The sequence below is a fragment of the Panthera tigris genome, chromosome D3 (genome assembly GCF_018350195.1).
Source record: "Panthera tigris isolate Pti1 chromosome D3, P.tigris_Pti1_mat1.1, whole genome shotgun sequence".
Taxonomy (NCBI): Eukaryota; Metazoa; Chordata; class Mammalia; order Carnivora; family Felidae; genus Panthera; species Panthera tigris.
The window spans coordinates 55256142-55284032 of NC_056671.1; the positions used below are offsets into that span (position 1 = coordinate 55256142).

At 36.3% G+C, this 27891-nt stretch overlaps 1 protein-coding gene across 7 annotated transcripts in view; it reads right to left on the minus strand.

Moving 5' to 3' along the window:
• The window catches only part of NOL4 (nucleolar protein 4), a 426345-nt gene that overhangs the window by 204984 nt on the left and 193470 nt on the right, over positions 1–27891 (minus strand). For 5 of the 7 annotated variants that reach the window (XM_042962703.1, XM_042962702.1, XM_042962709.1 and 2 more), the window contains one exon: positions 12552–12835. In XM_042962703.1, coding sequence (XP_042818637.1) covers positions 12552–12835 — 284 coding nt within the window. Of the gene's footprint in view, positions 1–12551; positions 12836–17755; positions 17953–27891 lie in introns of those variants that run through there. The other 2 variants (XM_042962706.1, XM_042962705.1) reach the window with 1 other exon arrangement.

Sequence of the window (27891 nt, forward strand, 5' to 3'; positions counted from 1 at the left end):
TCTTTGGGTTCACGCAAACTCTTTCCTCTATGAAACCATCTTTAATTGCCTACTTTGTGTTTTCGCCAACAGTTTTGTACATAATGATTGACATTCATCTATTTTTACCTTTTGTTTTTGTTTATGTGGTAGCTCTTTCAGAAGCAAGTCTATAGCACCCACAGTCACTGGTAGGAACCCTGCTTATACAGGAACTGAGGAACAGTTGATGACTGGGACAATTCTGACCCAGAGGTGATTTCCTCAAATAATACTAGTTTTGTTGAGCTTTTCAGTGTTACAGAGGCATCTCTGATGAGAAGGCTAACACTAGGAATAATATCTCACTTAATAAAAATGTAGAAATAAGTATCACTGGTTAATTTTGGTCTTTAAAAATTTGCTTTTGGGGCGCCTGGGTGGCTCAGTTGGTTGGACGTCTGACTTGGACTCAGGTCATGGTCTCACAGTCTGTGAGTTCGAGCCCCACGTCGAGCTCTGTGCTGACAGCTCAGAGCCTGGAGCCTGCTTTGGATTCTGTGTCTCCCGCTCTCTCTGCCCCTCCCCCACTCCTGCTCTGTCCCCCTCTGTCTCAGAAATAAATAAACATTAATTTTTTAATTTTGCTTTAAACTGGTTAAAGGATAAATAGGGGGAGCACAGAGGATTTTTAAAGGTAGTGAAAGCTCTCTTTGTGACACCACAGTGATGTACACATGTCACTATACATTTGTCCAAAACCATATAATGTACAATACCAAGAGTGAGCCCTAAGGTAAACTATGGACTTTGGGTGATTATGATGGTATCGATATAGAATCATCAATTTTAACAAATGTACTACTCTGGTAGGGAATGTTACCGGGGAAGGGTGTGCATGTGTGGGAGGAAGGCACATATGGGGAGTTTCTGTACCTTCCTCTGAATTTTTCTGTGGACCTAAAACTACTCTAAGAAAATTAAGTCTTCAAAATATTGTCTGAAACACCAAAGCGAAACCAATTTAAAAACAATCGTCTTTATATTTAGTGCGCAAATGTGAGAATCACAAGACCTCATAAACCTCCAAGTATCTCCTTTACCTGTCTGCAATGATGCTATCCTCATTAATTACCATATCGGAAATCCAATCCATTTAAGTCGCTGGTTTTTTGTTAATTGAAATATATTTGACATATAATGCTGTGTAAATTTAAGGTGCATACATGTTAATTTGATACATTCATATATAGCAATATGATTGCCATTATAGCAACAATTAGCACCTCTATCCTACTGTATAATTATCATTACTTTTCAGTGATGGTAATAATTAAGATCAAGTCTCTCAGCAAGTTTGATTATTATAATATGATTGTATTGTCTATATTCACTATACTGTACATTAGATCTCTAAGACTTATTTACTACTTGTTGCAAATTTGTACCCTGAAACAACACCTGTCCCATTGTCCATCCCCCACCGCTGGTAAACACCATCTTATTTTCTGTTTTTAAAAGTTTGGAATTCTAAATTTTTTTTATATCCCACATGTAAGTGATATATCATAGTATTTGTCTGACTTATCTCACTTAGCATAATGTCCTCAAGTTCCATACATATTGCAAACAGCAAAATGTCCTTTCTCATGGGTGAATAATATCATATATATATAATTAATATATAGAGGATATTATATATATGGTCATATCCTACTTATCCATTCATCCTATATATTTATATATTCATATATATTTATATTCATCTGTATATATCACATCCTATTTTTCTATTCATCAATTGATATGCACTTAGGTTGTGAATAATGCTGTAATAAACTTGGGAGTATATCTTTGTGACACCCTGTTTTCATTCCTTGTAGATACATACCTAGAAGTGGAATTCCTGATTAATACTGATCCTGATTAATTCCTGATTAATTCCTGATTAATACTGGAATTCCTGATCTATTTTTAATTTTTTGAAAAACTCTCATATTATTTTCTATAGTGGCTGAACCAATTTACATTCCCACCAACATTGTACAAGGGTTCCTTTTTCTCCACACCCTCTCCAATACTTATAATCTTTTGTCTTCTTGATGATAGGCATTCTAACAGGTGTGTGATAATATCTCAATGTGGTTTTGATTTCCATTTTCCCAATGATAAGTGATGTTGAGCATCTTTCATGTACTTGTTGGCCATTTGGATGACTTCTTTGGAAATATACCTATTTAGCTACTCGGCCCCTTTTAAATCTGATGTTTTTTGTTACTGAGTTGTTATGCACTCTTCATATATTTTGGATATTAACCTTTTACCAATATAAGGTTTGAAAAAATTTTCTCCCATTCTCTAGGTTGCCTTTTCATTTTGGTTGTCTCCTTTGTGGTCCAGAAGTTTTAAAATTTGACACAACTCCATTTGTTGATTTTTGCTTTTGTTGTTTGTTTTTAGTATTATATTCAATTAAGTCACTATTTATGGTGAAATATTCAAATGAGAATCTAAAGCCAAGAAAAATAAGATTATATACCTATTACCTGGGATAGTATTCATATGCCAGATTAAGTTAAGAGTCAGCTACATAGTGGTAAGTTGGGGGAAGTCAGGTGGCAATGTGAAAAAAGTGTTGGTATAAGAAAATGGGTGAGATGAGATCAATATGATGTATCCCAACATCATATTTTTGTTCAACAAACATTTTGTAAGGAGTAAGCTTTATGCATTTAAATCACTTTAGGGTGTGACCATAAAATCCACCACTTGTACAATTTACCATCAAGCCACCTTGTCCTTATTCCTCATGGATCTTTTTCCCTAGGATTTCAGGAAAAAAAAAAAAAAAAAAAAAGATGTTCCCTGCCCCCCCCCCCCCCCCGGCTGAGGTAATCAAGATAGATGCTATAAAGGAAGTGACATTTGAGTTGGACAGATTCCAACAGGGTCAGGAAGATTTTAACAAGCAGAAATTGCAAGGAATCTAGGATCTATTTCTATGAGTACCTGTTATATATTCACAGAAATAGGTCCTAGAATAAATGCCTATAAAACACCTCTGGGAATGTATTATATATTCCAGACTCCTAGAAAACGGGTGTAACTAAAAGGAAATAAGGAAGGAAGAAGGGATAAAGAGAGGAATAAAAGACAGTAGTATTTACTAGATGAAATAAAGTAATATGCTTCTCCAAACTGCCAGTCTCAGTAAGTACTTGGTAGGCTATTAAAAATGGACATTCAACTTCCCAAATAAATATTATGAGTTGAAAACATTTTTGCAAGACTCAGCTAAGCCCCAAACTCGAGGCAATAACAACCACTACAGCAATTCCATTTATATAAAAATTATATAAAAATGCATACAGTCTTATTTGATTGCCCCGATTGCCTATAGGTTAAGTATTATTATCCCACTGTAACTAATGAAGTATTCAGACTTATAAGGTAAAGACTTGCTCCAAGTCACAGAGTTGATCAGAGTGGCTTCTGATCAAGGAGTAATTATGAGCCATAAAATAGCAGCTGGGGGTCTCAGCATCAAGTTAAATTTGCTGTTGCTCATTTTCAGGCCTTTTCCCATGATCTCAACTTAAATTGCATGGCTGAAATGTGGGCCAAACTTTGGGGGGTTTAAGTCCAAATTCTAGAAATTCTTAGTGTAATCATAATCATAATATCATTGGGTCTTAGTTCTCCCATCTGTAAAAATGGGACTAATAACAGAGCTAAGTCCATTGGGTTATATGAGGGCTACATGAGTAAGTTTTAGAATAGTGCCTGATACATGGTAAGAACTCAGTAAGGTTACTTTTCATTATTATTCCTTGGGACAAAAGTTTATGACTTTTTATTACTTAATCCTTTTCTTTAAACTCTCCTCCATCTTATCCTTTTGACTCCAAATAAACCCAAGATCTCCATTTCACAGTATTTTTTTAAAAAATCATACTAATAACAAGATTACAGATAACTGCTTTCAGGAATATACTTTAATATTCATCACATATTTAATATTAACAAAAACAATGTAAATTTATTATATTGAGGCAAATTAGAATGTATTACTCTTGGTCTCTGGTATTGATTTTCTTCTTTTCTTCTTTCACCAAATTTGGGTCAATATCAGTGTTTCAATGAGTCTCGGTAATACCAACTATTCTGAGACACGTATGAATTACTTATGGGTATATTAACTATAGTTCTCTCAGAGTTCCTCTACCATTCTCAAAATACCCATGGACCTAATGATATTTTTAACCCTTGTATCTTATTCCAAATGACAGAATACAAATATAAAACAAACACACATACAAAACAAAACAAAAAACCCACCCCCTAACCAAAAAAACATTGAACACAAAAGCATACAAGATACAATTCCTATTTCTTTTTGAGCTATTGATTAATCGTTAAATAAAGACAAAGACAATAGTTGGTCAGTTTTCATTGTTTTGTATTTTGGCCAAAAATGTCGCATATTACTCTAACCAGATTACTTATCAATACATAGCATTGATGGCTGAAGGATAAGTTGAAATTTTGTATTGAACCAAATGAACTCATACGTTTAAAAAGGAACCTAAAATGTATATTTTGCTGCATATGGGGAATTAAAATCAACCACCCTTTGCACATTTCAGGGTATAAATTTTAGAAGCCCCTTGTCTTCTTCATTCTGTTAACATAACAAATGTGAAATGAGCAAACATAGACTGGATCATGCATAGATATTCACATATGTTGACTTTACCCTTTCTCTTCCTTAATAACATATCAAGAATATAAGCATATTCACTGGTAACCATGACAGCATAATGATTCAGAAGGACACTGATTTGCATGTTAGGAGTCACTTGAATGAGTTTCAATTGCTTCATCTATAAAATGAAGCAGTTTTAAAAATTATATTATTCTACAGAGTTAATTTAACAGTTCCTGAATAAGGCACATATTTTTAATATATGTATATATTTTACATATATTTTACATGGTATACATAATATACTATATTTTATACAGTGAAAAAGCACTATACACATTTAAATTTAGGTTGAAAATATGATAGACACTACAGAAAATCATATGATATTATATTCTTCTTGTATATCTTTTGATTTAAAAAAAGATCCACTAAGGACAGAAGAAAAAAATGTGTCAAATAATGAGAAGAAATGAGGCCCATGTAACTCATGTAAAATATGAAACACATACATGCTCTCTCTATGTATCTATACATTAATACATATGTATATGTATTAATGTATGTAATACATATAAATAAATAAATAAATATGTAATATTATATGTAATATAATGTAAAATGTAATATATAATACAATGTAAAATGTAAATATGTAAAATAAATATGTAATATTATATGTAATACATATAAACAAATAAATAAATATGTAATACATATATATATATATTAATACATATATATATATATATATGTCTCTAGGTAAAATATATATGTCTCTAGGTAAAATACATGAAGACGTCATTTTAAATTGGCAGTAAAAAAAGTAAGTCTAAAATTTACCTTAGGGCTTTTAAGGACCCACTACTATCCATTTATTTACATTTGTGCATGAAAGCAACAAATGGCTACATGCTTAGTTTTCCAATAGAGGCACCTAGTATATTATTTTTATTTTGTAAAATAATCCATATAGAAGAGCAAAACAAATATCTGTATAATAAATGCCACTGTAAATATGTGCCACTTACCAAGGAATTATCCACTGATTGTTTTAAATATCTGCCTTTCTGGATAGCTTGCTTAACATAGTCACTATATGGTCCATAGAGTAACTAGTCCTACAAACATCAACCAGTGTGTGGGTGTGAGTATAGTGAAAAGCACAAGGCTGCAAAGTCAGAAGACCTGGGTTCAATAGCAGGCTCTATCACTTAACTAACTGCATAATTAATATTAAATAGCTTAGCATCCATTGGATTTTATGCCCTTATGTTTAAGTAAGGCTGATAATTATACTTTCTCTCCTTACCACACGGAGTTAGTCTGAGTTATGAATATGAAACATTACACAAGTGTTCATTGTTAGAGTTGACGTGACATCCAAATATCAGAACTGATATATCGGTTATTTTCTGGCTCTTAGTTTCTTTCATGCCCTCCATCACTTGCCTAATCAAACTCCCAATTCCACCCATTTAACATTCTAAATATCTCTTAAGTCTTTGCTCTCTTTCCCATCCCTACCATCACCTCACCATGGCAGTACCTCATCCTGTTAGCAGCTTCTTCCCTTTCCATGCCACTTCAAGTCATCTTGTAACAAAGATGCCACAATGATCTACCCCAAAACACAATCTGACCATGATATTTTCCTAGCCTACATCCTAGGAAGTTCCCTGTCAACTATAGAGTGAAGTTCAAACTTTAACAGTGTATCTATAGCCTACTCTCATCTGATGTCCTGAACTACCTCTCCGGACTTCTCTCGCACCACTTTAGTCCTCAGCATTTCTAGGTCTTAATTTAATGGTGTGTTCTTTGAGAATTTCCTACTCCCTTTTCAACAAGTAGCTATCTCCTATGTAACTATTAAAAAATAACTGGGGAAACTTTCCAAGACATAGTTAGTAAGCCTAGAAGGCACATCTACATATCAATTAATTTCCGTATTATAACACACTTATTTACTTCTATGTCTACCTTTCTGGTGAGTTCTTAATGACAGAGACCTTTTGTGTTTTTTTTGTGGTTTTTTTTAGCACCCAGGACAGTTCCTAGCATATATGAGGAACATTTGTTGAATACATACTGCTGTTTCTACTCTGAGGAAGGTCTGTGCCCAAATCTTTATACAACAACCAAGAAGCTAGATATTGAAAATCATCAAATTAAAGCAACAACGAGCTGGAATACCTACACAACAAAGACCAAGATAATACTGTTCCAAAAGTAAATCCATGGCTCTTATGCTTTAAAAGACAATCTCATTACACCTAAATATTACAAAGAGATATTTCAAAAAATGTGCTACTTCCATTCATCATGCCTAAATAAAACTGCATAGCAATTATTAATGGTAATTATGATAAATATTTTACAAACTTTAATTTGAATGGTAATATCCAGTTTGGTAAGAACTTAAAGATTCATTGAAAAAATGCCACATGGACCCTTTTGGAGAAAAAAGATTACTTTAATAAAATGAAGATTGAAGGGTCTTGGGAACAGAGCCCAAAACCAAACCTAATATGCAGTAACCACAGTGACACATTAACCTTCAAATAATAATCACCCTCCTACCACAGTTACTACTTGAAATATTATTCTTTGGGGATGTTGATTCAGAATATTTTACCATATTAAGTATAATTCAGCTAGGTCACAAATACTAAAAGAAAAAAAGAGAAAAAAACAAAACAAGTCAATGATAGTGTTTTTAAGTTACATATTTCTCTCCATTAGAGTTCAAGTTTTGTTTTTATTCTCACTTAATAATTTTAAATATATTTATATCCAAATTTGTGTCTTCTTAGCCTGTCTTTCCCTATCTAAATTGTTCCTTGACACTTCCTCATGAATCTCATTTTCCAAGGCTTTAATCAACATTTCTACTTCCTTCTGAGTTCTAATGTTACTTGTTGTCCTCTAAAAATATGGACATCTGCAAGCAGAAAATACATATCACCTAAAAGTTTTCAATGCAATGTATTTATTCTTTAGATTGGTTAATAAGATTTGTTAGTCTAGTGACTGAATTTGCATAATAATAAGCAATCAGTAAATGGCATAGTCCAGCTCGGCTATTCTTTTTAAGCATTTCTATTCAGTGTTCAGGTTTTTAAATGCTTTGTAATTATTTTTGTTTGGTATTATTCACAATAAAATTGTGAAATAGGTCAATATCAAACTCACAGCAATCTACGCTTCTCAAAGATGCTGTATAATTAAACTTTAATATTCCTTCAAGGCAGAACAGAGGCTAGACTGAAAAATACTGGAAGAAAAAATTGGTACTGTCACTTTATAAATTTGTACAAAAGTACTGGAACATTTCTAAGGACTACAAATAGTAGTACTAACTGAACATATGAGTGATAAACCTTTAGGATGAAGTTCACCAGATAGCCTCAGGCAGAGCAAGTATTGATCCAAAGCCAGGAACCCAGGGCACTCTGCATGCAAATTTGCATTGCAAGAAGAATTCCTAAAACAAAATTCCAGGCACAGTCTCCTTTACAATTAAAATGATTTAGTTTTCCTATCCAGCCTCTAAAAATGTCTCCAATCCACTTCCCTACTAATTCGGCTTCTTCTTGTGCCATGTGTTCTGACTTCAACTCTTAGCATTAACTTTCTGAGTATCATCTGGGTTTAGACCTACATCACTTCACCTAACCGTTACTCCATTTTAGCTACATATAAATTTTGAAATTGCCCCACACGTTGGCTTCTAAAACATCTCCTTACTGGTTGCCTTCATTTTCTCCTTTGGTTTTATGTTCATCCACAAGCTCGTTTTATGCCACTTGTTTTTGATGTGCTATTCTCCAGGTTGATATGTTTTGATCCTCTCCTCTCCTCGCTCTATGCTCTTCTGAGGTGATCCGGTCAACCACAACAGCTTTAAGCTGCACTTCTGCTCTAAAACCTTTCATGTGTTTCTTTCTCCAACCTGGATATTTCTTCTGAGCTGACACATATATCCCTGATGCCTATTAAATATATCCAGTGGATACTGCATAGGCATGGTAAACCTTATTTATCAAAAAACTACTTCTTCAAGTGTTTCTCTTTCTGCATCTTGGTAAATGGAATCACCATCTACCTAGGCAACCAAGCCAATAAGCCTGGAGTCATTCTAGAATGCTCTCTGCTCCACTTCCCACATTCGATCAAACTTCATTTCTTCAAAATATTTGAGAGGCTACTATGTACCAGATATTAAGCCAGGTGCTGGACACATCTCAGTAAATAATGTAGATATCATTCTTTTTCTTCAATTTCTTTTTAACATTTATTCATTTTTGAGAGAGAGAGAGAGAGAGAGAGTGTGACAGAGTGTGAGTGGGGGGAGGGGCAGAGAAAGCGAGAGGGAGAGACAGAATCTGAAGCAGGCTCCGGGCTCTGAGCTGTCAACACAGAGCCCAACATGGGGCTCAAACCCACTGACCGTGAGATCATGACCCGAGCTGAAGTCAGCTGGTTAACCGACTGAGCCACTTAGGCACCCATGGTAGGTATCATTCTTATAGTCATAGAATTTATATCCTACTGGGATGTATAAAGAGGCTATTCATACTGTAGTCTATGTGAAAGATATTCCCAGGAGTTTGACAATATACAACCTATGGAGCCCTATTATATCTACATCTATATCTATATCTATATCTGTATCTATATCTATATCTATCTATCTATATATATATATATTCCTATATTCCTATATATATATTCCTATATATATATATTCCTATATTCATATATATATATATATATATATATATATATATATATATATATGTATATTCCTACATCACTTTCTTCCTGGAATGCCACAATAGCTTATAACCAGTTTTCTGTCTTTTACCCTGTTTACCCTGTTTATGTAGACAAGATAATCTTTCTAAAATTCCAAGCTGACCACAACTTTATCATGCTAAGCTTACCTATGGGATACAGTCCAAAGTCCTTGAACTAGCCTATAAAGCCCTTATTGATGGAGCCACTCTATACTCCATTTCTCCACACATATTCTCTACTGTGGCCATGCTAAGCTCCTTGCAAATCTCCATGACAAGTATGCTCTCCTGTGGTTCTATGCCTCCACACATGTTCTACCATAAATAATCCCCCCCGTCTAAATAGCTTCTACTTACACTTTGCATTTATCCCTAGCATCAACCTCTCTCCAAAGTCTTCCTTAAGAACATTATAGTCCCATGGGTGCACTACTTTTCATCTCTCACTTCACCCTGCCATATGCCCATAATATTACTTACGGAATCTGATTATAATCAGAGGTTTGCCTCTCTTTCCTGATAGACTTTAAGCTTTTGAGGGGCTAGGACCCTAGTTCGCTCACTTCCATGTTTTTGCTTCCTACAACAGTGCCTTGCATGTAGGAGTCCCTCAGTAAATATTCAGTGAATAAATTTATTGGTGGCAAATAGTCTATCTTGAATAATGATACTGTGTTCTTCTTCAAGTACGATGTTATTAAGTCCTACCTAGCTCCAAATAGGCAATGGTTCCCTAACCTGTGAGACCAACTCATCTTTCCTGTGCATTCCAGGGCCTTCACAATGTCCAAAAGGAGATCCCTTCTGAAAAAATGGTAATCTTACATTTCCTTCAAAGTTCAAGATTTACTTTCTCTAGGAAGCCCTCTTTATTACTTCAATAGAAATAGTATTTTCTTACTTTGAATTCCCAATGTTCTAACACAGAAATAGATACTTGCCTATAGTTTTACTAAGAAACTTTTCTCTGTATATGCACCCTTTTGTACCAAAACTATTTATCAAAGGTTTTATGAATAAAGAGTCCTCTCTTTGAGTTGTCTCTGCTACCTACTCCATTAATGCAAGTATGACAGGTATCTAATATATCCTTCAATCTTTGAAGAAGCGAATAAAGAGTCCCTCTGGATTCTGCTCTCAAAGTGCTCCAAAACTGTTCACATAAATCCAATTATTTTCTGTATTTATCTTATTTGATATATCAGCATTGCCCATCAGAGCTGACAACTCTTTCTTGAAAGGTATACTACCCTTAGCTTCCATTCACTATACCCCTCTGATTGTTTTTCTGCCTCTCTGGCTACTCCTCAGTCGGCCCTTGGAACTGTTATTCCTTTACCAAACCATTAAACTTTAGGTTCCTTAGGGAGGTCTCCTCCCCAGGCCCACTTCTCATCTTACTCCTCACATACAACCCAAACAATCTGTGCTTTTCACAACTTCATTTTAATAGAGTAGAAAAGTAACTTCACTGTTTAAAATGTGCAACAATGTGTTTCCAATGAGCATAGTTCCTATCATTATAATGGATAAGGGGTTAAGGAACAGAAGAGCAAACCACTGAGTAATTTTAGAAAAATATTCAACAGATACATAGCATAAAAAGGACATTCATAATCATATAAGTTTTATGAAGACTGGACGGATGTTGCAGATGGCCTGAGAATTTAAAGGCTATTTTGTTCTGTAAAATGTAACTTTGATTCAGATCATGCTAGTGAATATAAAATCATTTGTGTTTGAGTGATTATGCTTTAAACCATAGGGGAGAATATTTGCACATTTACCCCAGCAAAAGTTGCAGCAGCCTCCCTCAGGCAGAAGTGTTTAAGTGTCTGATGATGTATAGTGACTTGCTTAAAAGAGGATGAAACAACATACCCTCAGGCAAGCAAGAGGATCTGAATGGAGCCAATTTAGGAAGTACAGTGCCTCAGCACATTCACAAATTAATCCAAATTAAGACATTTTGCTATGTCAAAAGATCAGTTCTTCAACTCTAATTTATAAGAGGGTAGGGGAGGAAGGAGTCAAAATGTACATTCCATAAAAATCCTCATGTGGTCAAAAGTATACCTTGAAAAATTATAGAGCGAAAGTCACCAGCATGCATTATTTCAAACCGGTGGAAATGTAAACTTTATTTTTTTTTTACTAAATCAATCAGGACAAACTGACGGTGACGGGGGGGGGGGGGGGGGGGGGAAGATGGGTGAAAGAGGTGATGGGGATTAAGGAGGGCACTTGTGATGAGCACCAGGTGATGTATGGAAGTGTTGAATGACTATATTGTACTCTTGAAATATTACACTGTATATTAACTGGAATTTAAATAAAAACAAAAAAAGAATGGGCAGTATTTCTGAAAACGGATGTGAAGATAAAGAGATAAAAACAGAAGGACCAAGAAATAAAAATAAAATAATAAATCAATTGGGAATGGGGAGGACTATAATTTATTTTGCTATAAAGCATCTAGAAATTTAGATATGTCTGAAACATGTGTGTGTCTTTTGTATAATACAGCGTGTGATACATTATGTGTTGCAGTAGTTATTTAATCTGCATATTTCATCTAGAACACTGACACTTACGTTTCTCCCAGGTATGGGGAATAAATTACTGACTGAAGTCCCTGGGTCTCTAAAGCAAACTTGAGAGTCTAATTGAAACTTTTATTACTGTGTCTATCTATCCATTCTAGTAGAAACTAGATAGTGATCTTTTTAAGGTCTGTAATCGTGTTCTCAGGGCTATATTTTCAGGTATGAGCTCCACAAACTCCCAGAGACAGATCCATAAGAAGATTATATGAAGGAGAAACATTAAATCAAGTGATTTCATCATGTATGAAAACACCAACAGCTTTGCTCGAAACACTATTCATTCTGCTCACTGTTATTCGGGAAAATTATTGCTCATGTGGACACATGATATCTATGCTTCTAAATGTCTTGGCAGCATATTATGAGGATTTGTTTAAAATATTTTTAGTGAAAATAATCTTCATCTCTTGTGTAAATATGTGTTTCTTTCTGACCTTCATGACAAACTCAAAAACTCTGAAAATCGTAACATGACCTTACCTTGCTTCCATTTTCTCTCGTCTCTTGTTCCATCTTGAGGTCAGAAATTAGAAGATTCTTATATTTGTTTTTTCCATTACTGCTGTGGTCATCTATTCTGTATTCCGAAGTCAGCTGAGCGGAGAGGGGACTGTCACTCAGGTTCAGTGGCTGCTCGTCCTGCTCCAGCCCAGTTTTGCCATCGCCATTGGAGTCACCCATATCCCTGCTGTGTGTTCCCCCTGAAGCAATTGAACTGTGCCCCAGAGTCTCATTGCCATTAAAGCTCTCTGCAGCAGAATCATCTGTTGAAAAGAATATTTTGATTTTAATTAACATGCCATTCGGTTTCTACTTCAACTCACATTTACTGAGCTCCTATTACATGCTTGCCATGGTGCTAATTTTACATATCCTGTGCAGTTTCATCCTTAGCAATAACTTGTGAAGCAGCCATTGTTATTTGTAATCTAGTAGGCACATTTAGGCACAAGAAGAAATGAAGTAAGAAAAAGATAAAGTAGGGAAAACAGTTTGATCTCAAATGCAATCTCAAAGAAAAGTAAATTTAAAAAAGAAAACTTGTTCATTGTTTTGCAGAAACTTTTTTGTTTTTCAAGCGACAATGTCAAGATTTGGGGAAAATTCTCTGATAAAAGCATTGTCTATATGCTAGCAGGGCATATGTTGGTTCAAGCTTTATGAGTGTTTAATACACATCAAACACATTAAAAGAGCTCATCACCTTTGCTCCAGTCATTACACTTCTGGGACTTTTAAACCTAAAGAGAGCAATCATTGTGTGCATTGCTGTGCAGGTAAAAAGGTCTTTACAAAAATGTTTCTTACGATAGCAAACATTTAGAAGAGACAGAAATTACCAAAAATAAAAAAATTGGCTTAATATATGTTGAAATGATTAGAATATGGGAAATGTGGAATATGGGAGGGAGAATAGTGAAAAATACAGTCTCAAATGTTAATATTAATTTCTTCTTAACTGTATGGCACTGGATATTTTAATACTCTCTAATATTTACAACATATATATGATTTAAAGCTTATGAAAGAAACTGAAGAAAACACAAAGAAATGGAAAACATTCTATGTTCGTGGATTAGAAGAACAAATATTGTTAAAATATCTATACTACCCAAAGCAATCTACACACTCAATGCAATCCCTATCAAAATAACACCAGCATTCTTCACAAAGCTAGAACGAACAATTCTAAAATTTGTATGGGATCAGAAAAGACCCCGAACAGCTAAAGTAATGTTGAAAAACAAAGCTGGAGGCATCACAAATCCGGACTCCAACTGTATTACAAATCTGTAATCATCAGGAAAGTATGGTATTGACACAAAAACAGACACAGACATCAATGGAACAGAATAGAGAACCCAGAAATGGACCCACAAATGTATGGCCAACTCATCTTCAATAAAGTGGAAAAGAATATCCAATGGAAAAAAGACAGTCTCTTCAGCAAATGGTGCTGGGGAAACTGGACAGCGACGTGCAGAAGAATGAACCTGGACTACTTTCTTATACGATACACAAAAATAAATTCAAAATGGATGAAAGACTTAAATTTTAGATAGGAAACCATCAAAATCCTAGAGGAGAAAACAGGAAGCAACCTCTTTGACCTTGGCCACAGCAACTTCTTACTAGACATGTCTCTGGAGGCAAGGGAAACAAATGCAAAAAATGAACTACTGGGACTTCATCAAGATAAAAAGCTTCTGCACAGTGAAGAAAGCAATCACCAAAACTAAGAGGCAACCTTCCTAATGGGAGAAATATTTGTAAATGACATATCTGATAAGGCTTAGTCCCAAAATCTATAAAGAACTTATCAACATCAACACCCAAAAACAAATAATCCAGTGAAGAAGCGGACAGAAGACATAAATAGACACTTTCCAAAGAAGACATCCAGATGGCTAACAGATACATGAAAAGATGCTCAACATCACTCACCACCAGGGAAATACAAATCAAAACCACAATGAGATGCCAACTCACACCTGTCAGAAGGGCTAAAATTAACAACTCAAGAAACAACAGATGTTGGTGAGGATGCAGAGAAAGGGGAACACACTTTTGCACTATTGGTGAGAATGCAAAGTGGTGCAGCCACTCTGGAAAACAGTATGGAAGTTCCTCAAAAAATTAAAAACAAATCTACCCTATGACCTGACAATTGCACTACTAGATATTTATCCAAAGGATACAAAAATGCTGATTTGAAGGGACACATGTACCCCAATGTTTATAGCAGCACTATCAACAAGAGCCAAATTGTGGAAAGAGCCCAAGTGTCCGTTGACTGATGAATGGATAAAAAAAAAAAAGTGGCCTACATATACAATGGAATATTACCTGGTAATAAAAAATAATGAAATCTTGCCATTTGCAACAACATGGATGGAACCAGATAGAATGTATTATGTTAAGTGAAAAAAGTCAGTCAGAGAAAGACAAATATCATGATATTCACTTACAGATGGAATGTAAGAAACAAAACTCATAAACACAGGGGAAGAGAAGAAAAAATAAAATAAGATAAAAACAGAGAGGGAGGCAAACCACAAGAGATTTTTAAATACAGAGAACAAACCGAGGGTTGCTGGAAGGGATGTCGGGGGACAGGCTTATGGGTGATGGGCATTAAGATGGGCACTTGTTGGGATCAGCACTAGGTGTTATATATAAGTGATGAATCACTGGGTTCTTCTCCTGAAACCAATACTACACTGTATATTAACTAACTTGAATTTAAATAAAGAAATTTAAAAATAAATAAAATAACTGTAGAAAAAAACAAAACAGGGAGGAAGGGGAAGAAGTAGAATTAACCAAAATTTTCTGGCTTTAAAATAAATGATAAGCTTGTTTAGTAAAACATATCAATAACAATTTACTTAGAGTAAAAAACAAAATTTAGATGAAACAGGAAAATTCTACTTCTCTTAATTTCATCTTTGCATTTATGGTAAGAATTTTCTATTAATGTTAAAGGACTATGAAATGCAAAGGTGTTAGATTATTTCCTGTAGTTAAAGTCTATTGATGAAGCCATAAAAATATGAACACATAAGAGTAATAATATTCATATTTGTAATATTTTGATTTCTGAATATTCCCCAGTGTGCTTTATTTTTGTAGGATGCAATGAAAAATTTATGCCTTCTAATCAATTAAATTCATGAAACAAATATATAAATTTCAAGAAGTGGTATAACTCACCTGTTCATTCATTCATTCAACGTTTATTGAATACCTATGCTTGGCCAAAAGGGGGTTAAATATTTGGCCAATAGAGACTGTGTCTTCAGTAATTTCACAAATAATTAAAAGACAGAAAAAACAAACAAACATGCAACTAAAATGCAGAGGAAAAAGGCTTTGACCCAAAACAAGGGGTAAACACATCACAGAAGTTTTCCTAAAGAAGGTGGCATATGAGCTAAATTCCAAAAGACGAGTAAGCCTTAACCCGGTGATGAAGGTGGGGGAGAGAGTTTCCCAATTAGAGATCAGCAGGGGCAACACCTCAGAGGAAGGAAAGTGCAGGGCAGATGGGAAGTAAGGTTGGGGTGCTGAGTGCAAACAAGAGAATACGAAAGGGAGGCAGACAATGTGTTTTGTTGAACTAAGAGCGTGGATTGTAACTTGGGAGTGAATAGGAGCATTTTTATGCAGAAGTGATATGAACAAAACTGTGTTTTAAAGAGATTACTCTGACTGATGAGGAGAATGGGATGAAGGCAACAAAAGTGGGACCGTTAAGAGCTCTATAAGCCACTGGCTCAGCATTGCTGAAAGCCCAAACCAAAGCAGCAACAGTGCAGAACAAGAGGAGACTCAAAAAATCCTAAGAAAAGAACAAGTAAGACTGAGAGTAGGGCAGACAAGGGTCTGGGAGGAAGCCCAGATCTCCAGCTCCAATGTGAAATGAAAACAAAGGGTATTAAGTTTAATTTTCAATAAAATGATATTTTTAAAAATTTTCTAAAACCGCTTTGTGAAGTTAAAATACATTCAAATGGCAAGATTCTGCTCATAAATTCCTCTTTGTACATTTCCATTCAAAAAAAGACTTCATGGGGAGAGAAAACATACATAAGAGAATTTAAGAAACTGGTCATAAATAACATGACATATCACTTTCCACAGCTATTGAGAAAATCAAAAACGTTCTTCTTCTTTTTGTTTTAACCATGAAATATAGAAGGTTTTTGAAATAAAGAATTAGAGGTGTGATTTATATAAGCAACCCATAAAATTGCACATGCTCTTTATGTGAAGTCAAATCCTATGCTAAAGTATGCTAAATCATTTCGGATTATTTAAGTTATTTCTTTCCACGAAAGTCCAAAGAAAAGCAGAAGGTACATATTCAAGTCCAGTTCTTAAATTCATGAAGAAAAATGTGATGTAACATTTGTGCACTAGAATCCCTTAAAATACTAAACATTTTATGTAATAAAAATTTTGTCAATATGTTAAAAGAACGAATAACCCTAAAAGTATATTATATACACAAAATGGATACTAGCAGAAAACAAATCCAACGTCTATTACAGTTAAGAAATTAACATGCTACAACTGTTTCTTTAATCTAAAATCATCATCCATATTTAGTAACTAGTGTACCATTTATTCGCATTTTAAATAAGATAAACATTATTACCTCAGGATAATTTTTAATAAAAGTCATGTATTTGTAATTTTGGTATAAAGTATAAACAATAAAGGAGAAAATATTTTTAGACAGAGTACCTCACTCCAGATGTTACCAAGGTAACTAAATTCCACAGCTTTACATATTTCATTCTTGAGTAAATCAGTATGTTTCATAAAGAACAAGTGAATAATTTACTTATTTGTATATAATATATATTCACACCATTTTATCATTTAAATGGTAAAAGAACGAGTAATGTCACATGCCACTGTTTTATCAATCAAAATTTGAAACAAAGTTTTGATGTCTATATTAGAAAAATTCAACAGAAAGAGGGAGCAGACATTAAACTGAAACTAAATGAAGCATTTTTGATTGTCTGGGTTCTCATAACCATATTAATGATTTGTATTTTCTCCTCCTTGAAGATACTTTTCCAGAATTTGAAACCACAAATCTCAGACTCCTCTACTTATCATAATCGACTCACAGCAGTTTATTGCTCTCAAGGGGAAATCTGCTTCCTTACCCAACATAGTTTGCTCCATCCTAAGTGGCTGCTGGCATGCAGGTCGAGAGCTGCTACACAGAGGGTACGGTGCTGACATCTGTAGGTATGGCCTTCAGCTTCACAGGCCAAGAGCAATGGTGCTTCTCTCAAATTTCAGCCTGGGCACCAGAGCATTGGAACCAAAACTCTATGTGTGAGTACCAAGGGAAAAAACGGCACCTGGAGCTTTGAAAATTAAGAGTGCCCAGGGTACCTAGCAACAGAAGAGAACGTGGAATGTGATGACAGGTAGTGTGGCAATCCAGTGACATCAGGAAGGCCGATGGATGTTTGGGTTCCATTGCTCTGAGGTTAGTTTTGCTGGGATGGATTTAGTGTTGTGGAGAGGGCCATCCAAGTTAGCTCAGCTGCGACTCTTGCCTGTAAGGTGCAGTGACACTAACCCTAATGGCAAGCTGTTCATTTTCTTCTTTCTCCTTCCCTACTCCCACTCCCTCCACCAATTGGTACAGACCCTAGAAATACTATTTGTTTCAATTATGTCTAATGTCGTCACAAGCCTTTTGTGTGAAGCAGTTGCATCAGAACCAGATTCAATGGTTAGCTCTCTCCATATAAAGAGAATTAACCAATGGGGCGCCTGGGTGGCTCAGCTGGTTAAGACTCCGACTTCAGCTTAGGTCATGATCTCCTGGTTCCTGAGCTGGAGCCCTGCGTTGAGCTTTGTGCTGGCAGCGCAGAGCCTGGAGCCTGCTTCGGATTCTGTGTCTCCCATTCTCTCTCTGCCCTCCCTCCCTTCCCCTCTCTCTCTCTCTCTCTCAAAAATAAATGATTAAAACATATTTTTTAAAGAGAATTAACCTATAACAGTATGTATGATGTGTGTGTATTTAAGTATATAAATATCCATATATGTGTGTGCATATCTATATCTCTCTATATAAACATAATGTGATGTATATATATTTGGAATCTCCCAAAACACCTGACCTATATTCTTATTCATTTACTTTTGGTAGCTCTTCATTATGGCCTTTAGGCCAAGTGCCTTGGGCAAAATGAATAGGAAAAAATTTTATATAATAATCATTTTAAGATTAGTATTTGGAAATTTAGTCCTAAAATCCAGGTCAGATGCTTACAGGGTCTAAAAAGCTTTTTACCATTTTTCCTCAAATGCACCACAATCTTCTACCTCTAGCCTTTTGATTCCTCCTTAGAAAACTGCCCTTTGATATCTCACCATAAAGCTAACTTTTAAATCCAAAATACAGCTGTAAATAACCCTACGTCAAAAGATTGGTACCTTAATATCCAAAAAAAGTAGATTTTTTGTAAATCCTTCAAAATCTATTTGCAAAATGGAGTTTAGGTGCCAGCCTTCTTCCTCACTTTGTTACTCCTGGCCTCTGTTCTAAGTCTTCTCCCAGCCTAGGGTCCCCTATAAAAAAATGAAAGTGCATCCATTGCTAGACTATACCCTACATCTTTTTAATTTTCCTCCAAGTTTTTATTTAAATACCAGTTAGTTAATATACAGTGTAATATTAGTTCCAGGAATAGGATTTAGTGATTCATCACTTACATACAACACCCAGTGATCATCACAACGAGAACCCTCCTTAATACCCATCATTCATTTAACCAATCCCCTCCATCAATGCTCAGTTTGTTCCCTATAGTTAAGAGTCTGTTCTATGGCTTGCCTCTCTCTCCCATGCCACGTCCATCTGTTTGTTCCTTAAATTCCACATGAGTGAAATCATAGATTTATACCCTACATCTTATACCACAGCACCCTAGGGCTACTCTACAACATGAAGCAAGTAATACAGTCTAAATGGATCCTTTGCGAGAACACAGGTAGCAACCTCTTTGACATAAGAGGCAACAACTTCTTACTAGACACGTCTTTGGAGGCAAGGGAAACAAAAGCAAAAATGCACTATCGGGACATCATCAAGATAAAATGCGTCTGCAAAGTGAAGGAAACAATCATCAAAACTAAAAGGCAACCTTAGAATGGGAGAAGATATTTATAAATGATATATCAGATAAAGTGTTAGTATCCAAAATCTATAAGGAACTTACCAAACTCAACACCCAAAAAACAAACAATCCAGTTAAGCAATGGGCTGAAGGCAGGAATAGACAAGTTTCCAAAGAAGATATACAAATGACTAACAGATACATGAAAAAACGGTCAACAACATTCATCATCAGGAAAATACAAATCAAAACTATAATTAATACCATCTCACACCTGTCAGAATGGCTAAAATTAACAACACAGGAAACAACAGTTGTTGCTGAGGATGCAGAGAAAGGGAACTCTCTTACACTGTTGGTGGGAATGCTAATTGGTACAGTCACTCTGGAGAACAGTATGGGGGTTCCTGAAAATGTTAAAATAGAACTAGCTTATGATCCAGCAATTGCAATACTAAGTATTTACCCAAAAGATACAAAAATATTGACTTAAAGGGGCATATGTACCCTGATGTTTATAGTAGGATTATCAACATTAGCCAAATATGGAAACAGCCCAAATGTCTATTGACTAATGAATGGATCAAGAAGATGTGTGTGTGTGTGTATATGTATATGTATATGTATATATATATATATATGTATATATTTATGTATATGTATACATATACATATGCATGCATATACATATACATATGTATATACATATACATACACACACACACACACACAATGGAGTATTACTCAGCCAAAATCTTGCCATCTGCAATCATGTGGATGGAGCTAGAGTGTATTATGCTAAGAGAAATAAGTCAGTCAAAGATAAATACCATATGATTTCACTCAGGTGTGGAATTTAAGAAACAAAACAGATAAACATAGGGGACAGAAGAAAAAAAAGAAAGAGAAGGAGGCAAACCATAAGAAACTAATAGCTATAGAGAACAAACTGAGGGTTCCTGGAGGGGAAGTGGGTGGGGACAGGTTAAAGTGGGTGATGGGTATTAAGGAGGGTACTTGTTGTGATGAGCACTAGATGTTATATTGAAATAATGGATCACTAAATTCTACTTTTGAAACCAATATTACACTATATATTAACTAATTAGAATTTAAATAAAAACTTGAAACAAAAATGAATAGATACATAGGTGATCGATCGATCGATTGATCGATCCTTTGCTGGGCAGCTCATCCCTCCCCCAGCCCAAGACTCTGACACATTCCTGCCTTTATCACCCTTTGTCCATTTGCAGTTGTCACCTAGAAATTCCTTCTTCATTTTTCTCAATTCCTTTCTTCAAATCCTTCTGATGACTTTTCCATTCTTTTATTTCTACTTTACTCATCCTCTATATTACTGTTATTAACTTCAGTAAACAGCCCTGTTCTATCTTTTGTTTTCTTATACGCAAAAATTGTAATCGTTCATTACAATAGTCCTGCACTTCCAAGTCCTCAACACCACAAACATCTTTGAAAAGATAATCAGCAAAAGCAGTTGTCTGTTTTTATTTGCATTTGAAAACTATAATCTACATTATATACTATTTAATAATGCTATCTATTTTTTTAATGTTTATTTATTTTTGAGAGAGAGAGAGAGAGAGAGAGACAGCGAGGGCGGGGGAGGGACACAGAGAGACAGAAGGACAGGATCTGAAGCAGGGTCTGTGCTGACAGCAGAGAGCCTGATGTGGGGCTTGAACTTACAGACCATGAGATCATGACCTGAGCCAAGGTCACGTGCTTAACCGACTGAGCCACTCAGGCATTCCTAGTAATGCTTTTTTTTTTTTTTAACGTTTATTTATTTTTGAGACAGAGAGAGAGCATGAACGGGGGAGGGGAGAGAAAGAGGGAGACACAGAATCGGAAGCAGGCTCCAGGCTCTGAGCCATCAGCCCAGAGCCCGACGCGGGGCTCGAACTCATGGACCGTGAGATCATGACCTGAGCTGAAGTCGGAGGCTTAACCGACTGAGCCACCCAGGCGCCCCATTGCTATCTTAAACATGTACAAAAAATGATGCTACATTTTGAAGTCAAACATTCACAGTAAGGAGTTTACTAATGTAAATAAATATACGTGTGTGTATATATAGGTATGAGTCTTACTAAAATATTAAACAGCATTGATTTTAAAATGATAGAACCAATACTGAGGGTAAGAAAGTAACAGAGAGATTCAGTTTTCCCCCTCCCCAGTGAAGGAGAAGTTCTTAAAACTTGACCTGTTTATCACTAAGAAGAAGGCACCAAGTAGGTTTCATCTGGTTTAGACTGTAATGAGAGTGGCTTTTCCACTTGGCCTTCATGAAGACAAAGTAGATGAAATGGTACTCTAGATCTGTAGCCATTCGGGATTGGGCATGGAGCTTGGGGTCATCTCCAACCAGAGAAATTCTGTCAGTAAAGAACAAGATTTAGTGCAGGGCACTGCATTCTTCCTTGGGTAACTTGACTTTTTGATAACAGCCTCTGACTCTTTATCCAACTGGCCATTACCAACTGAGCACCACCTGGTTCATTCGGTGCTAAATCTGTGCATTCTCAGTAGCCCTCCTTTGTTGAGTGAAAGCAATATACAAGCCTGTTCATGCCCCAGTGCCGTATGAGCACAATCTGCCATACAAGATTTCCTTCTGTAAATCTCTGTCTCCTGTCTTAAATGAAATTCTTTTTGAAAAATCGGGAATGAAAAATGTCAGCCTGGTTTCCTGTAACACTCTGCAATGGTACAGTTGCTTTCATGGATAGGCCCAAACAAGAATGAAATCCACTAAAAGGACAGAACCTTTAGCAATAAGTCTGGTTATATATTCTCTTTAAACAAAGATATTCAGAGGTTGTTTTTAGTATCTCTTTGGCTGCAGCCAAATGGTATAGATACTTGGAAAAGGAATGTCTGAAGGACTTCTGAATAGAAGGTGAAGGAAGGATGATATTGATAGACCTTTCATAATAGTCCAGGGCAGAGCAATTGTATTAGACGCCTCTAATTAGAGGGGGTAGTTAGTTGTCCTCAACAGAATGGACACTTATTTTTGACTTGGCCCTGCATTTTACTCACTCATTCTTCCTTCAACACCACCACATATGAACTTCATAATGTTGTATATACCACTCTTTTTGCCCACACAACATTAATTTTAATTAAGGAAATCACATCATACTAAAATAAATGAAACAGGTGGAAGATTTGCCATGGAGCTATTATTCTTATTCTCTACTCCATTATTGACAAACTATGTACCTTATAAAATAATGGAATAAACTATTATTTAAAAAACTCAGCTATGATGCCAGGGTGCCTGGGTGTCTCAGTCGGTTATGCATCCAACTTCACCTCAGGTCATGATCTCACAGCTTGTGAGTTCAAGCCCCATGTTGGGCTCTGTGCTGACAGCCTAGAGCCTGGAGCCTGCTTCGGATTCTGTGTCTCCCTCTCTCTCTCTGCCCCTCCCCTGCTCATGCTCTGTTGCTCTTTCTCTCTCTCTCTCAAATAAACATCAAAAAATGTTTACAAACATAAAAATAAAAAACTCAGCCGTGATGCCACTGAAAGATACAATCTGAGCCTGAGGTGCTGCCTTTCAGGATGTGATATATGCTCTAAACCAGCTACTGACTCTTGGGGCTGCCTCTCTCTTAGCCACAACATCAGTCTGAAAAGGCTTTTCTGAGATGCTAGTGACACTTCTCACAACTCTTCTCTACAGCTCTACGTTCTGTTGGCCTGTAAGAAGGATGCTTCCAGAAAAACAGCAGACAAGTGACCATTTCACACCACGCGGGCCACCACGGGAACAGGCAAAAGGAGAGCTATGTATGGGCCGTGGTCACTCATCTTGAATACCAAGGGAATGAAAGGTATCGAAAAAAGAAAATGGGTTGGGAGATAGGCCCAAACGAGTACCTGAAGCATTTTTCATTTTACTTTGCCAAAAGGAAAATACTGTCAAGGTAATCCTTATAGGTAGAGATAAAATCTCATCTCCCCCGCCTCCCCTCCGATATCTGACCTGGAAAATACTCCAAGTAATCCAACTGCCAGCTAAAGAAAGGAAAACGTGGAATGAGTAGTGGAGCGGGCTAGTGATACTATCTTTGGCTTTGGAATCAGATGCAGAAACTAGGAGTGCAGTATTTATCTGGATTTCTTTGCTGTCAAGTGTCTGAAGATTAAAACATGTTTCTTGTCTCTTTAATTTTTTTTTCTCAAATGTATTTTTGAGAGGGGCGGGGAGAGGGAGGGTGGAGAGGCAGAGAGTGAGGGAGATAGCAGAGAGCCCGATGCAGGGCTCTCGAACACAGGGACCAACTGCAAGATCATGACCTGAGGTGAAGTCGGACGCTTAACTGACTGAGCCACCCAGGCATCCGGAAGTTTTATTTCCATTGTGTATATATGGTGTGCTGATGGTAGATAAATATGCTAATTAGTCCATTAATTACATAATTTCAATGGTTACAGAACGAAAGAAGAAACGAACATCCATGGGTAATCTGGCCTGAGAAACTGGGGCTCCCCAACACCATCTCTGAGTGCAATAGCTGGGCTTAGATTTCATTCCATTTGGGGAAGAATGAGATTGGTTGAGGTTCATGTGAAATAGGTGGTAAGTTTTCAATAGGATTATCTTTGGCTATGTGAAAAAGTTAATGTGATGTGTGATGTGCACTGGTGTGGTACGTATGTGTGTGTTTTAGCAGCCAAATGATGGCATGTACCAAGCACCCATTGGGATGGAAACCTAGGTAGATGATACCTTGCTAATATGCATATAGCTCTAGAAGCCATAATCCCTTCCTACCTTAGAACAATTTGGAGCTGTGAGACAGAAAAAGGGCGTCATTGGAACTAGGTCTTTTTATCTTAACCTCTAGAAAGAAAATACAAAAATTATTATCACTGGAGTTATCACCATTTCTCTAAAATTGAGGCTGTTTTTAATTTTTACCTCTTTTCTGTGATTCTGTCAGAAATTCCAGTACCTCTCCGTTAGCTTCCCATTCTTTGCATTGTTTTCACTTAGTTTAGCCAGAGATAATTTTTTAACGTGGAAAAAACAATGTTAACTAATGCATAATATTTGTTTTACTTCTGAAAAAACTGAGGAACAGAAATGTTAAGTGACTTGATTATGTCTTACTAAAAATATAACTTACATGTGGAAGGGACTTGAAATCATGTAATAAAATATACTCAAAGAACAAGAGGATTCTAAACCTGAAAAGAACACTGTCAGAGATTATGAGGAGAAATATGGTTGAATCAAATTGAAAAATATTAATGTGTTTTATTACCTGTCAGAAGATCAAAGATTAGAAGTTACACAGAATCAGTATATGGGAAAACATTTTGACACATTATCAAAATATCAAAGAAGTTCCTCTATCTCCAGAGATGTTTAATTATGAAATGTGAGGTATTGAAGGGAAAGATCTAGTTCTTATTCCTTTATGAATTTATGATTGCCACATAGTAAATATTCAATAACTATTTGTTGAACTAGGTAACCACAGGAGGCCATAATCACATATCTGTTTAATGTTGCTCAAAACATAGGATTTTTTAAAAATGTTAAAAAGAATCACATCTTTTTACGTCCTCATATATGTTACTGAGCTACTCATTGAAAGCATTAGTACACTGGACACTGTGGTAGGAAGACTCTAGATAGTGCCTTCCCCCTCAAGATTCTATACCCTAATTCCTCTAACCTGTAAGCATGGTGAGATATCACTCCTGTGATTATACAAATGTCATGCAGCACGGTGGATCTTGAAGAGGGAGATTCTTTGGGTGGGCCTGATCTAATCCCATGAGCATTTAATAGCACAGGGCTTTCTCTGGTGAGTAGCAGAAGTCACCGAGACACAAAGCATAAAGGGTTCCGGTTTGCCACTGATGGCCCGGAGATGAAGGAGGTCACATAGAAAGAATGCAGGCAGCTGTAGAGAGCTGGGAGAGACTTCTGCCAACAGCCAGTAAGGAAACAGGGACCTCTGTTCTACAGCGACAAGGAATTACGCCCTGCCAACAACTTGAATAAGCTTAGAGGTGGATCATTTACCAGAGTCCCTATTTTAAAGGCTAGACGGGCTGACACCTTGATTCTGCCCTTGTGATACCCTGAGCATTGAACCCAGTCGAGGCTGCCTAGATTTCTGACCTATTGAACTGTGAGACATAGCTGTTGTTTTAAGCTGGTAAGTGTGTGATAATTTGTTATACAGCAATCTGAAATGAACACAGAAACAAACATAAAGGATTTTCTATGGTGGCTCACGATAGGTAACACCACTCAAAATTATTCAAGGCATATTTCATATGATAGGTACCTATCAGTGGTTCTCAAACTTCAATTGCTTCTGAATTTTCCAGGGAAACTGTTAAAAATGAAAATCCTCTTGGGCACTAAAAACCTCTCACCCAACAAAACACAGGAACCTTGGTTTAATTTATCTTAAGGGGCAGCCATCTAGAAGCATTTCTCATATGAGAATTTTGGGGCCACATGTGAGAAATTCATGCAGATCATCTCCAACAACTAACTGGTGACATACGCAATTGTGGGAGGGAACTCTTGATGTCAAGAGAATATTAAATCTGAGTTTAGTAAGACTGATCTGCCATTTTAATCCCGTTTAATAAATCTTTAGGACATTTTCAGAAAAAGATGCCAGCAAGCCAAATATTCTCTCTTAATCAAAACAAATAACCAAGAACACTTATTGCCAGTGTGGCCCCACTTTTAAAAGACTCAGGAGAGAATAGGATTTTTTCCCCATAGAGTGAATGGAAATATGTAACTGCAGAACTAAAGGCATTCTTTCAGGGAAGATCACCTCAATTACTTTGACTAGCAAACTCCTAGGAAAGAAGATGTTTACCAATGTCAAGTGCGTGCTTATGAAATCAAGAATTGTTACTCAGCCCCTAAAGCAGAGCTGCATATCACCTATGTGCTTGCATGTGCTGCAATCATTGTTATCATTGCTCATATAGTAGGTAAACAGTGCTATTCTAGGAAAACTTGTCAAAACCTTCCGAGTTTTTCCTCTGGGTCCCTCATGTTCTCTTCCCATCTTCATGGTCAATCTTCCAGCTGTGTGCACACTGGTTCTCTGTAAGTCATGTTACTGAGGAAGAGAGTGACTGATTGATTGGTTGATTGGTCTTTGACTGAAATTTCCCCATAGAAAAAAATCATTTCAGCTAGGCACTTGTTAATTTAAACATCTTATCTCTAATTGTGGAACGAAAGGCTTTTACTCTTGATATTTTCAGCCATTAGCAAGCAGGTGAAGAAGTGTAATGTGTTTTGGGAGTGTGTGTAAAGGGAGAAATCTTGTAACCATACTAGACCTACTTAATGCCCATGTTTTTTGGGTAGCTTAGAGGCTGATGGTTAGAGTGCATGCTCCACGATATTTTCTCCTAAGCCCTCCCAACCCCGTAAGTTCCTCTCCCTAGTGCAGTGGGTGAGCCAGGACTATTCAACAAAGAAAGTGAAGATCTCATCCACAACATCCTGAGATGGCAAGAAACCGGAGCCACTAAGCACTTCTTAGATCTAAAAAATGAACAAATCCTAAAACGGGACAATGAAAGGCTTCTACATACGTTCCATCTTACGCTTTGGTCATTTGCTGGTTTGATCTCTTCTTCCCCTTTCTTTGCAAACCATTTCCTAGATTTCTTTGCTTATTGTTTTATGGCTTAGATCAAATGATGGGAGATGCTGGCAAAGACTGAGGATGGGAGAAAGAGAAAATGGCTGGGTATCCCTACCCCCACTTTCTATACACATCCTGTCTGATTCAGGTCTCTAGCTCAGGATGCATCTTCTCCACATCCCAAATCCTGCCAGGAAGTATCTTCTGTGAATCTCACGCAACCAGGTAGGTCCTCTGGCTCTTGGGCTCTACTAACACCAACTCCTTCTCAACTTTTCCACCTCTGGTTGTAGCAGTGGCTTCCTTCTGCTATTAATTCCTATATCGCTTTACTATCCTCTGTTTAGCCTTTGAGCTCTTCTCACACCATTATAAATAGTGCCTAGTATTAAGTTTTTCTGATGAGTAACCTGTAATGGCCTCGATTTTCTAGACTGGATCACAATTGATACAATTTGCCTTACTCTGGCTTCAAGACTT